Source organism: Curcuma longa, chromosome 13, assembly GCF_044706935.1.
Source record: "Curcuma longa cultivar G26 ecotype Majalengka, Jawa Barat chromosome 13, ITB_CL_G26_1.1, whole genome shotgun sequence".
In the NCBI taxonomy this organism is placed as follows: domain Eukaryota; kingdom Viridiplantae; phylum Streptophyta; class Magnoliopsida; order Zingiberales; family Zingiberaceae; genus Curcuma; species Curcuma longa.
In genome coordinates, this window is record NC_133873.1 from 8,134,391 (window position 1) to 8,147,926 (window position 13,536).

The 13,536-nt window shown below is 37.3% G+C and overlaps 1 protein-coding gene across 1 annotated transcript; it reads left to right on the forward strand.

Moving 5' to 3' along the window:
- Positions 1 to 8,598: 8,598 nt before the first annotated feature.
- Positions 8,599 to 9,120, forward strand: LOC141843835 (RING-H2 finger protein ATL40-like). The gene has a single exon (XM_074731857.1). The coding sequence runs from the start codon at positions 8,615 to 8,617 to the stop codon at positions 8,969 to 8,971; it is 357 nt and encodes a 118-aa protein (XP_074587958.1). The 5' UTR covers positions 8,599 to 8,614; the 3' UTR covers positions 8,972 to 9,120.
- The last annotated feature ends 4,416 nt before the right edge of the window (positions 9,121 to 13,536 follow it).

A 13,536-nucleotide genomic window follows, 5' to 3' on the forward strand; every position in this document is an offset into this window, starting at 1 on the left:
CGGATGAGATCTCTTCGGTTCGGTTTTATTTTTTATTTTAATATAAAATTGGTTCGCGGATTAAACCAATATTTCTATAAGTGGGCCGGCCACTTAAGATAGAAATAAGTTTGGTTTGGTTTTTTATTTTAAAAGGAAAAACCAAATCTAAAGATCCGACGGTTGCAATTTATTTAATTGGCTGAGATTTGAAATAATTTTGGAGTTTGGAATTAATTATAAAAATAATTCCGAATTTAAATTATTTTATTATTATTATATCTGGCCAAAATTAAATAAGATTGGATAAAATTGATTTTGGTTTTTTATTTTAAAAGGAAAAACCAAATCTAAAGATCCGACGGTTGCAATTTATTTAATTGGCTGAGATTTGAAATAATTTTGGAGTTTGGATATTATTATATCTGGCCAAAATTAAATAAGATTGGATAAAATTGATTTTGGTTTTTTATTTTAAAAGGAAAAACCAAATCTAAAGAATCCGACGGTTGCAAATTATCCCATGGTGGGATATAAAAAGGGGTGAGAGACTCTTGATGAAGGGTTGTTAGATGCTCTTGCTCTCCCTCTTCTTCTTCTCTTCCACCTTTGGCCGAACCTCCTCTTGTGGCTAGCACCATAGTTTAGTTCTTTCTCCATTTCAGTGTTCGTGTGGATACCGTGGAGGCGCGAACACACTGATAGCGCTGAGATCCGTGAACCTTTGAAGGCAAGAGTTGCTGTCGGGATTGCGAAGGGCTCGCATCAAAGGTAACCTCGATTCTAGTAGGTAGAATCATCGAACGAGTATGTTTTCGCATGGATTTTCTGGAGGGATCTTGTTTTCTGCTGCGTTATATGCGGTTTAATCGGTTTTTCGCGCATATAGATCCCTACAGATTGTGCTGCTCCGCTTCCGCCATTGATGCTCTCTCATCCTCTTCCTCGATCTCAAGACTTAACAAGCCATTGCAAATATTGGTCTGAAAAGTCAACGCGTTGACTAAACTACCCAATCCATTGACTTATTTGAATTTAATAGCCCATAAAACAACTCACATCGAATTATAATGTATAATTCATGAACACTTAGTCATTTTTCACTCATAGTTTCATATTCACTTCGTCGTAATACTTGAAATGTATCTTGTGGAAGATTAAAATCCAAAATTTCAAAAGTCAGTATTTAATAGGATGCTTAAGAGATCACGGAGATAATCAACAAATGGATTATCTAAATTTGACACATGTAGCTTAGTTTAGCTTAGTTCGGTCAAACCGGTTTGACTTGCCAAGCTAATCCGAACTATTAATTTGTCGAACCATTGAGTTATCGAGTCGTCAGGCTGAGTCCCCTAATTCGATCGAATTCTATTAATCGGATTTGATAAGGTACATGGGTCATAATCCCTAATTTTTTCCATATTGAGATAATTAAAAGTTTACATTGAAAATATACGAGAAAAAGATCATGAACTTATAAGATAAAAGATATTTTCATTGGTATGAAGTTATTTATGTATAATCTAAAAATAAAATTATAATAACTTAAGTTAATTAAAGTGAACAATATCATACAATTATGAAAATATGTTAATTATGCTTTTGAGATATAAATCTTAATAAATTAATTGGATCGAATACTAGATAGTTTTAACGGATCAAGAGGATCGGACATCAAGATAAAAAAGATATGATCAGATCAAAAGATCAGACATCAAATTGATCTCATTGAAGTAGATGATTCTTTATCTAAGAAGAGAATTGTTAGGATACAATCAAATTTCATATTAAAAAATATCATGAATTTATAATTAACATGAAATTATTTGAGTAGAATTAAAAAAAAAATCACTAGGGGTTAGAGGTAAAGTGAACACTTAAAAAAAATGATAATCTCAGTCAGTCGCATTGACTCAATATCCTTGGGATGATCGATTTGGTCCTACGGAAGTTTCCCATTGGCCACCAGGGTAAATCGGGAAGCGCACGCTAGTGGCCAACTCAAGATGTCTAGCATCCTTTGATTGCGACCCTCATTTGGAGGAAAATTTCTACAAATACGCCATAGTTAGAGATCGAACTGTGAGTGCCTGGGTGATAACTTAGATATCATACCACGGTACCATGGTCCCGGGGACCTAAAGTGAACACTTTAGAAAATGCGGAGAGTTGAGAATGCTGAACATCATCCACGTACACAGTCAATCAAATTATTAAATCCACTTCGGTCCGGATCCACGTTGACAATAATATACTCAATCAAATTTCACACGGAAAAAAAAAAGAAATGAAGCTTGTTGGAGATCACTGTCAGATGCTAAACTAAAGTTAGCTTCTCATGGTCACTGTTTTGTTGTTCTTTCACACCTAATAAAATAAAACCTTTTCTTTTCACTTTCTTTCTAACAGATGCATAAATAAATAACTCCATCTTATCCATCCAAGAAGAAAAGAGAGCTAAGAATTCTCTTCGCCTTCTTTTCCTCTAATGCCTGCCCGGGCTAATGGGATCGAAATAGAAGCTTATCTTAGAGTTAGGAGATTGTATTCGGAACCGACTATCTTCGACATTTATCTTTACACATCGATCGCGTAGCTAGTTGAAGAGGAATTTAGTACGTATTGTTCCTTTCGCACATCTTATATTACTTTAAGGACACTTCATGGATGGTTTATAAGGGTTCCTTAGTTGCATATGCTTGAAGTATGGAAATGCCATGAACCATATAGAGACAAGCAAAGGGCATGACATCAACATGCTCCTGCACTGATCTACAGTACTGTTTGCTTTAATCCATGCAAGTAATGGTGGTCACTGTTGGCCAATCACCAAAGAGTTTAATGGCATCAGCACCATGAAGTTGGTGTGTTAGGAGGCTCCTGCTTTAGTTTGCACTGCACTGGACTGCTGTTTCATCATCATCACAACTATAATGTGGATTCTCCTTGTTGGGTGAGTGATGTGAAGGTTTATCCAAATTCTGATTATATTGTTCTTCGTAAAGGATGTAGTTTGCCGATCTGGTGTGGTGTCGAATAGAATAACAATTATCACGATGAGATCTAGATCAGTTTGCTCGAATAAGAGATGTGAAAAACAAACAGTCATCTACATTTATAATTACTTAGTTGAAATGAGTATGTATGATGATGTAACTATGAATGATCTCCGGATTGAAAAAGTACAAGATGATGAATAGGTATGGATGATAATATTGAAATATAATCAAAGTTTTATATTGAAAATACATGAAAAAGATCCTGTGTGATTATAAGATGAAAAATGTATCATTGGTACGAGACCTTTTGAGTAAAGTCCAGAAACAAAATCATAAGGGTGTGGACCCAAAGTGGATGATATTATCCACTTTGAGAGATCGGGATTCATTGTGGTCGCTCATCACTCGGATCTAACAGTGGTATCAAAGCGGATCCATGTGGTGAGAACTCCTAGTAAGGGATCGGGATTCATTGGGACCGTTAAGGGGGACTTCGATCCTATATCAGGATCCTTAAATTTGAGAGATAGATTGTTGGGATACAATCAAAGTTTGATTCAATAGTGCTCAATGAATCCCAATAACACAGAGTAAGTCAATATTAATGGTATTAGTGGTCTTCATCAATTGAAAATTTGATGATTTGGCCATGAAGTGGGTCTTTTCCTACCTAAATAAAAAAAAAAAGAAAATATATGAATTCTCTTACTTTTTTTAAGTTTATTTTTTTTAAAAGAATTGCACTATAAATTTCCCTCTCAACTCCCCCATTTTTCCTCCTCTCTTCAAGGACGCACCCTTTCCCTCTTCCAAAATTCCTTCATCCAACAGATCATGGCGATGCATCCGCCGGAATTAGCACCGGAGAACCTCTACTGCATCCCTTCTCCTTGGTTCGGCATGTTGGGGCCGGACCAACTCCGGCCCACGCCGCCACCATCGGCACTGAGCTCCTCCTCCGGAGGCGAGCCGGGGGAGGACCGGCGGCGGCGGCGGATGCTCTCCAACCGGGAGTCCGCCCGGCGGTCGCGGATGCGGAAGCAGATGCACCTGGCGGAGCTGCGGTCGCTGGTCAGCCGCCTCCGGCTCCACAACCGGCAGATGCTCGACGAACTGAACCGAGTGATGAGCGACCACCATCGGCTCGAGCTCGATAACCGGCGGCTCAGGGAGACAGAGCTCGAGCTCGGGAGGCGGCTCGAGGGGTCGTCCACTCGATTCGTTTTCTAATATTAACGCCGGTAATCATGGAATAAAATTAAAGAAATTTGTTATAATTTTATGAATTATCATCGTGTTTTTCAATTTGTCAGGAAGAGCAATAGATAAATTGTTTTCCCAAGAATGTTATCTGTTTGGTAATTGAGAGTTATGATTCCTTTAAGAAGTTGATAATTATATGTTAAATATGTTAACATGTCTTGGACCTTCATTCGGACTCAACACTATATAGACAAGACGGAGGCACATGTTAGTCTATCTAGGCTTTAGCTTGGGGGCTCGATGATCAAGATCGAGGGAGAGGAAAGTAGATGACAACGGTCAATATTGTTAATCACGTAGAAATATATATGGTTATTGAGGTAAGTATTTTTCGATGATATTCGACCATGTGGTGATCATTATAGTGGCATTGTTTTGGTCCTGGTAGATTGTCTAGTGTTTATATGTCCACATGGGGACCATTCTTATTGGGTCGATCGTAATGGCTCTTTCAATATAAATACTTGTTTGTTGAGGATGGTTCTTCTACCGTGACTTTCTAACTATCATAAGCTTTCCACCTTCTCTCTTGGTTGATTCTCTCTTGAACGATTAAGTTTGCATTTGATAGGTTAATACATGATTAATTAACAATATATATAACAAGTATCATTAAATCTTAATTAAGTAATTTAATACATGGTGTATGAAGGAGGTTAATTTAAGCTATTAGGTGTGAATTCTATGTGTACATTCAATAATTTGGTTTGTTAATATTAATGAGTTGTTAACAAATTATGAGCTTTATGTAGATGATCCTTGCAGAATTGTCCTGAGTCGATTCCTTTGGGCATATTGAAATCAAGAGTTTTTTCTTCCTCTTTTTTTTTTTCCCATTGAGATAAGACTTCGATTGCGCTTCTTCCATTGCATTTGCAGGAGCTTCTCCAACGACAAATAAGAGTCGATGACTTTGGTTTTGGACTCAGGTTCAGTTCGTTGATTTGCCATTGCATTTGGTTTTGTAATGCACCCTCAAAGACAATGATAACTAGATCTTGTAGATGCATCATTCGGTTTGTTTGTGATGTATCATGTTGCTTTCATCTCTCTTTTGAATTCTTTTTGTCCAAATTGTTTTGTCGCCTCCCTTTCAGCCTCTATGAAGAATGCCAAAAACTTTTCTGGCCTTTTTCATGTTGTCCATCTCGAACCCACTACGAGGGCAGCTCGGAAAGAGCATCCATCTTCAAGTCAAATAAATTACAATTTATCATTCAATTTCATATTCCAATTACAGCTTCTTGATTTACCTTCTCATAAATAATCATGAGATCGATCATATGAGATGACAGATTCTACCTTTTAATAAAATATGAATTGTATTTAGGAATAATATAAAATATTTTGTATTTTAAAAGAATTTTATAAGGTGTGAGATTAATTTAATCTCTTTGAATTATCTTTTCATAAATTGTTAGATCAAAGTTGGTCAATTTATTTTTGCATTATAGCATCACTTAGTTATTTATTGAGCCAAAGCTCATGAGATTTTATGATATCTGGATTATAAAAAAAAAAACTGATGAGCATAGTTATTAAAATAAACTACATTCACTAGCTAGGTCCATTTCTTTCATTGAAAAAAGATTAAAAATTGGTTCAACTATAGATTTAAAAAAAAAACTGAAAAGAAATCGATCTGTTCTTAGAAAATCAGCTCAATTTTGCCATCAATTTAAAAAATTGAAAAAATACTTATTTTCAGAAAGAAAATTAAAAAATGTCTGTTTGAGATTATATTGGATAAATTACAACTCAAACATATTACTAAATAAAAAATTCATAAAAGGTTTAATTAAATTATAGGAGAGAGATATTAGCATGTAAAAAAAACAATATCATATTTCATCTTTACCTGCGAATTTTTAGAATTATTTTTAAAAGGTTTGATTATTTAAAATATTTTATAGCATACTTGGTTGGTTTTAAAAGTTTTAACAGCATTTAAAAAAAAGGAGAAAATCTTGAATTGTTTTAAGAAAAGTCTATAGCTTAGCTTGCATGTTCAATCTAAGAATTTTTATTTTATATATATTATTTAAAATTACTATTTATTTTAAACCAAATAAGCAGTCATAATTGACCAGGTACCAGTTTTTAAGACCAGTCTATTTGAAGACCTCTGATTAATTAAAATTAGAGAATGTCACTTTAAGAAATTAAAGAAACTATACACATCACCAACAACCAACTACTAACTATACTTATTGACATTTTAATTTTGCTCTCTTATTTTTTATGTTTTCAAATATATATTAAAATACAGGGCTCTCATTTTTCTGAATTTGTTGTTATATCATTTTTAAATATTAGTACTATTTAATTTATCTGATGAAATAGTTCGCTTATTATTCACCTAAAGAACTATATTTAACTTAAATATTGATTAAAAAAAAATCTTTCATAACTACGAGGTGTTTTCGCTTTCATATTAAATATAACATTTTACTGAACGGTGTACTAGATTTTCATATTACTCATTTAACGTATAAAATTTTAAAATTCTAAAAATATTTAACACATCTCATTATAATTTTTTATCATTAGTTGATTGTTCATTCGCTAACAATTGTACCTATTAATTTTTAAATTTACTATATTAGATTTGTAATTATCAAGCGACTTTCCATAACTTTTTTATGCTCTAGAAATTCATATATGAGGCATGATTACACTCATATAAAGAATATAATGCATTTGATTTAAAATGTTTCTAAGGTATTTATTGGTCAAGTTTCGTAAAAACACTATTAATCCTTTAATGAATTTATGTTAAACTATCAAAGTTATAAAGATTTTAAAACATAATATCTCTCAATTTAAAATGTAAAATTTAGATTTGAGTGCATTACACTCAAGAAGCCTATAAAAGTACAATGATCTTGATTTAAAATATTTTTAAAATGTTTAAGGTCGTCAATCAATTTTAATCAATTTGATTGATGACCTCAGAAATATTTTAAATTAAATTTATTATACTTTTTATTTCATGTTAAGTCTAATTATGCTTTCATATTTAAATTTTATAATCTAAATAGACAGCATGAAGTTTTTAAAATTGTCCTATACCGTGTGATGATTTCACTGTTATCACCACATAATTAAACATCACAATTTTTAAATCTAATTTAAACATGATGCATAACATAACAAAAAAAACAAAGGAATGACATAAAGACAATGTCATAATTTCAACCGAGTCCTTTCAATCACATTTTAATTGAAAGTATGAAATTAACAAATTAAATAAAACAATTTTATTTAATTCAAATTAATTTAGAATCTCTTGAAAGCACGTATAAGAGATTTGATTAAAATCAGTCGACTGATTTTAACTCCAGTCGACTGATCCCAGTCGACTGATCCACTCTTGTCACTCGACTAATATTTCTGTTCGTTTCGAATTTTGACATCAGTCGACTGCTATAAAATTAGTCGACTGACTCTGTTTATAACTAAGTTACCTTATCTCATATGGTAGTGCACAGTTTTGTCATTATGCATAGTCACAGGTTCGAATCCCCATTGCAATTTTTTCTTATTTCTTTTTCAAACTTGTTAAAACATCTTTAAAAATTCTATAAAATTTCTAAAATTATTCTAAGTATTTATAAATATTAAAAACCTATTTTTAACATTTATAAATCTTAGAGATGATTTCCTTAAAATTTAGATCACATAAAAAGGACTTTCTAATTTGATTAAAACAAATCATAATCAAATAATCACCTTTTTATATTTACAAAATTAGTAGAAGCCACACAAGATTAAAACTAATTTTAATCAAATAATTCCTTACCAACAATTGAATAACGTAAATGACTATCAATAGTAAATTGCAAAGACAGTAAATAGAAAAGGTTCATGATTTAATATTCACATGATAACCTGGCTCTGATACCAATTGTTGGGTCCAAAAGGATGTCCGTATCTCCACAATGACATGATATTGTCCACTTTGGGCCTAAGCCCTCATGGTTTTGCTCTTGGGCTCTCCCCAAAAAGGCCTCATGCCAATGGAGATACTTTTCATCCCTTTAAACCCATGATCTTTCCCATGTGTTTTAGATGTGGGACTATGTTTGCACCCTTGCAACCCAACATTTACTAGAGCATATAAATAATAAATTTAAAAATTAATTAATGTATTTATTATTATATCAGTCGATTATTGGTGAACTAAAAATTAACTGATGATAAAAAAAGTGAATATGATAGAAATGTGTTATGTATTCAGTAAAATGTTCTTTATACAGTTAAATACCGTTGGTAGGTCCTCGCGGGAGAAATCATTAAATAACGGTTCATATATGAACAAATCCGATACTGATTCAATTCCCCGTGCTATCAGTCGAGCGCTTGCTTTAATGGCCGCCGCCTTCATCCTCGCCTCCGCCTTGTCGGCGCTCGCCGGCGTCGGCGGGTTGATCCTCGCGATCCAAGTGTGCGTAGTTCGCCGGGCCATGCGGCGAGGCTTCCTCGGTTTCGGCGCCGCCTGCGGCCTGCCGCCGGAGCTGCTGGCTGAGCTCCCCAGCTTCGAGCTCGAGCAGGAGGCGGGCGACGAGTGCGCGGTGTGCTTGGAGAAGCTCGAAGCGGGCGACCGCTGTCGGCGGCTTCCGGCGTGCACGCATGCCTTCCACGCGCGGTGCGTGGACTCATGGCTGCGCCGGAGCTCCCGCTGCCCGACGTGCCGGACGTCCGCCGTCGCCGGAGAGTCGTGGTAGACGAGCTAGTGAGAAGCTTCATTTCCGAGGGAGATTGATCGGCAGAAGGATGTGTTGAATGAAATCTAAAACTAGAAGAACAGAACGTGAGCATTTCATCTCTTTTTTCTTTTCTTTTGTGCTCTTGAAATTTGTATTTGTGTGTTGAATTTAGATTGGATTGAAATTAATTTTCTTGAAATTTTATTGATATTGAGCTGGATTATGAAGTTGACACCAATCTCCTGTTCGAACTAGAGATTAAGTACTTGTACAACAAACACTTTCACATGGTTTCTTAATTGCAAAATTGATGATACAGCTAACCAGTTTCTTTGTCTCCTTTTTTTTTTTAAAAAAAAAATTTTGCAAGATGAAAAGCTAAGCTTGTAGGTTTGTTAATTTTGCTAGATCGGTAATAATAAATATATTTGAAACATGTATACTTTTCTCTGTTCAGAAGATGACAAATTCCAGATTAAATCGCCTGCATAAAGCATAATAACAGCATAAATTTAAAAAAACATAAAATGAAAAATAAATCTTAGAATAATCTTTTTATCTAACTAAATATTGAAGATTGATGTGATGTGTATTAAGTCTTATCTTTTTCCTATTTATAATGGATTACAATTAATGTTGGTTGACTTTGCCAAATAAATATGAACTTTATCTTCAGTCGACTTAAATCATCAATAATTGGCTTATGCCTTTGTCAATCAATTTAATTGGATATATCTTCATAAAATTTTTATCTAATAATTTTTGTCTTTGATCGACTCACCTGAATATATTCATGACTTCTTCAAAGATGACTTGGTTTCAATGATTCCACATGAATTGAATTCAATTAACTCAAATCTTGCAAACAATAAGTCTTAAGTTGGCTATAGACTACTTTGGTTGACTTAACTCACTGATCAGTTTAAATAATTTTAGTTGACTAAATTACAATCTAATATAATTGACTTAAACCAAAATAAAAATATTTTTGTTTGTAGGTAGAATATCTACAATCAACTACTTAGTTAATTGACTTTGAATTTATTTGACCCAAAATATGTATTTCTTGATTTAGTACATATTGTGTAAAAATTTATCCTAAAAATCAAGATTTTATTTACTTGTAATAAATCTTCGAATTTTAATGTTGATGAATGATGATGAATGCTCTGGCCCTTTAGTCCTTTTGGATAAGCCTTCATCCCTTAAAAGTATTTGTATTCTCTAAGTTTGATCTTCTTCTTAGTCCTACTTGTTTTGGGTCTTTGATATGTGATCCACATCGTCACCACCCTTCCTTCTTGCAAAGTTGTACTACTTCCTTCGCATTCGAATCCGGTAGAGCTCCCATCCATTATGGCAATATGCTCTGAAACATGCAAGCCAACAACTCCTGTCCTCCTGTATCAGACTGGGTCTTTCAATCGAACGGGTTAGTGCTAAAAGTGATACGATCACCACCACTCTCCATAGTTGCATGACCACAACTCTCCCTTCAAATATGAATTCAATAAAGCTTTTGATCCCTCACACTTGAGAGGGTCTCCTACCTGTTGGGATTGTCCCGGTGCAATGCGCGTGCCTATACGTTTCATAAACGTGCGCAGCAAAAATATACAGATAATTACAGCTAATTATTACAACAACACACGCATGCAATATAGGAAATAACATGTACAAGGCATGACAGGAAATTAAAATTTTACAGAATAAATTATTCTAAGTGCACAAATTAAATAAAATTTACAAAATAAAAGATTATTCTACGCGTACCTCTTTGATGACGTTTGAGTGGTGTTGGTCTTAATCGAGAGGTCCTTATCGGAGTCCCGCCTCTACTGGTGATCCACGCCAAGCTCCCGTCTGGACGGTTTCGGAAGCCACGAGTCGTGTCATCGTTTTCGGTACTAGCCGATGATCGACGACGATCGAATCGAAAGAAGTCTTGTTCCGGAAACCACGCAACAATATTTGTCGCGATTGTTCCGGGACTTTCTGACTATTATTGAGAATATTCCCGATATAGTTTATCGATGATCAATCGTTGACCGTCAATTAGGATAAACAATCGAAATTCTTTCCAACAAGAATGAAAATATTTTCCAATCGCTTCATAAGCTTTCTGTGGCAAACCTTAATACAATCAGATTGCCTTCCCTCTCCTACAACACAAAACATAGTACTGATCGGCAACACAAAGAAAACAGAGACCTTTTCTCTGTTCCGATCAACAACACAAAGGCATAAAAATCTTCTCTGTTGGTCGGCAACACAAAGACACAGAAAGCCTTCTCTGTTCCTGTCGGCAGAAGCAAATCCCAGACGATGCTCTGTTCACAGCTGAGCTCTGGCGGTGGGATGAAGACGGAACTCGACTGCCGGCCGCTGCTCTAGACAGGCAGTGCGTGAACGCCGGTGCAGAGGTGCCGGTGAACGCCGATGGAAAACCCCGCTAGGCCGGCCTGCATAGAGGCGCGCGATCGGAACAAAACCACGCAATCGCCGGCGGTGCTGGTGGGCTTCGGCTTCTCACGGTTGCCCTCTGAGAAGTTGCCAACTCTCATGTTTTTCTGGCAGACAGCAAGCTCGCGACGGAGGAGAAGCGGCGTGTGCGCGGCGGCTAGGTTTTGCTGCCTTCCCTCTCGTTTCCTCCTTGCTTCTCCGGCGATTGCTCGGTGTTCTCACAGTTGCCGGTGAGACCGCGCGGAGCAGAGGAACGCCACGCACAGCCACTTAAAGCCAAGTAAACTTGCTCATTTAAATCTTGGCTCCTCAAGTAAACTTGGTTCTCAATTCATTATGTTCAAATCTGATGCGGGAAGTCAAGGAAGATGGCATGAGTGGTCTTCCCTGGAGGCTTCGCCAGGTCAAGATCTAAGTCACGGCGGCAAACCCTCTCGTCTCGGCAGGAAAGGTCCCCACAGCGGCAAACCCTCCCGTCTCGGCAGGAGGAGCCCCGTCTCAGCAAACCCTCTCGTCTTGGTAGGAGGGGCTCCGTCTCGGCAAACCCTCTCGTCTCGGCAGGAGGGGCCCCCGTCTCGGCAAACCCTCTCGTCTCGGTAAGAGAGGTCCTCGTCTCGGCAAACCCTCTCGTCTCGATAGGAGAGATCCCCATCTCGGCAAACCCTCTTGTCTCAGCAGGAGAGGTCCCCATCGCGGCAAACTCTCTCGTCTCGACAAGGGAGAGGGTTCATCTAACTCCTCAGTGCTCAGCGTCAACATCTACGGGCCTCCCCTTCAGAGAGTTTCGTTCTGTCTTTGTCACGTTCGCCTATGAACCCAGCCACTCCACCTCTATTCGGGTAGACCCTAATCCTAATCCTGATCTTCTAACACCAACCACCATTGCCATCGTCGGAAGGGGAAGAAGCCAGCATGTCGCCGAGACGCAATCGCTTTCGGCACCAGTCCTCGTCGCTCCGCCGCATTAATGGCGCCTTCCATCGCATTAATGGCGCTCCCCGTCCCTATACGTGGCTTCCTCCTATAACCTCGTGGTTTGCACGCATTATCATAAAGTAGATATGAAAAATCAGGCTCAGCTTCTCCTATGAGTTCCTCCTATGTATATAGCTTAGAATAGAGGAGACAAAGGGAAGGTTCTTCTGGTGATAGTGCGTGTACCCGAAGCACACAACAGCCACCTTCCCGTATGGAATCCAAAGGTTGGTTATAAAAGGAGTAACTCAGGGTCATGCAAGAGGTCAGTATCGAAAGAACTCTCTCTCTCTCTCTCATTTCTATTCTGAGGATCTTTTACCTCTCCCGTCCAGAACCCTAACTTGAGCGTCAGAGTGACTTATCGGGATCCCCGGGGCGCCATTCTAACCTCCTTTGTGTAATATGTTTCAGGATTCTTTCTGCAAAGAAACACCTAAAGTGCCTTCAGCCTAGTTCAGCTATGAGATCGCCTGCGTCAGACAGTCCGTTGACTGGTGGCTTGACCCTCTACTGCATTTAGCCGGAACAAAATCTAATCAGCCAAATAAAGTTCAATTTAAATTATAGTAAAACTTTATATATATATATACACATTTGTAAATGAGATTATTAATTTGATAACAAATTTACATTTAATCATCTTGATTTCAAAATTGAAGTATTAAATTAACCATTTCGGATTAATTATTAAAAAAAAACTATTTAAATTTAAATTACCATATTATATATTTTTCGCATAGATTTTAATTACTTGAGAAAACGGAGGCTGGACAATTTTACGGGAAGAATTGCAAAAAGCCGCCTGGATTTATAATATTGACAAATGAAGAGAGGCATAAAGAAAGTGCAAACCAGACAGGCGTCGACGTCCGCGGGGGGAGAACTGGACGGTCGAAGTCCAAGCGACGTGATTGGCTGCGACTAAATCTTCCGAGGCGGGTCCCACAACGATCTCGGCCCTCGTGGCGCAACCCCATCGCTTCCTTCCTTCCGCCCCACGCCTCCGCGTCAACGACAGCGGCGCCCTCCGCCCCCCGCATACAATAGATAGCGCGGGTCCCGCCGCCGCCCACCTCCATCCGACCCATCGCCATCGGAAGGATCACTTGGTTTCTCAAGGCCGGGAAGTACGCCGCTGAGAG

Bases quoted from the DNA above. Each gene is read 5' to 3' on its own strand.
- LOC141843835 (XM_074731857.1), top strand. From the start codon at position 8,615: ATGGCCGCCGCCTTCATCCTCGCCTCCGCCTTGTCGGCGCTCGCCGGC.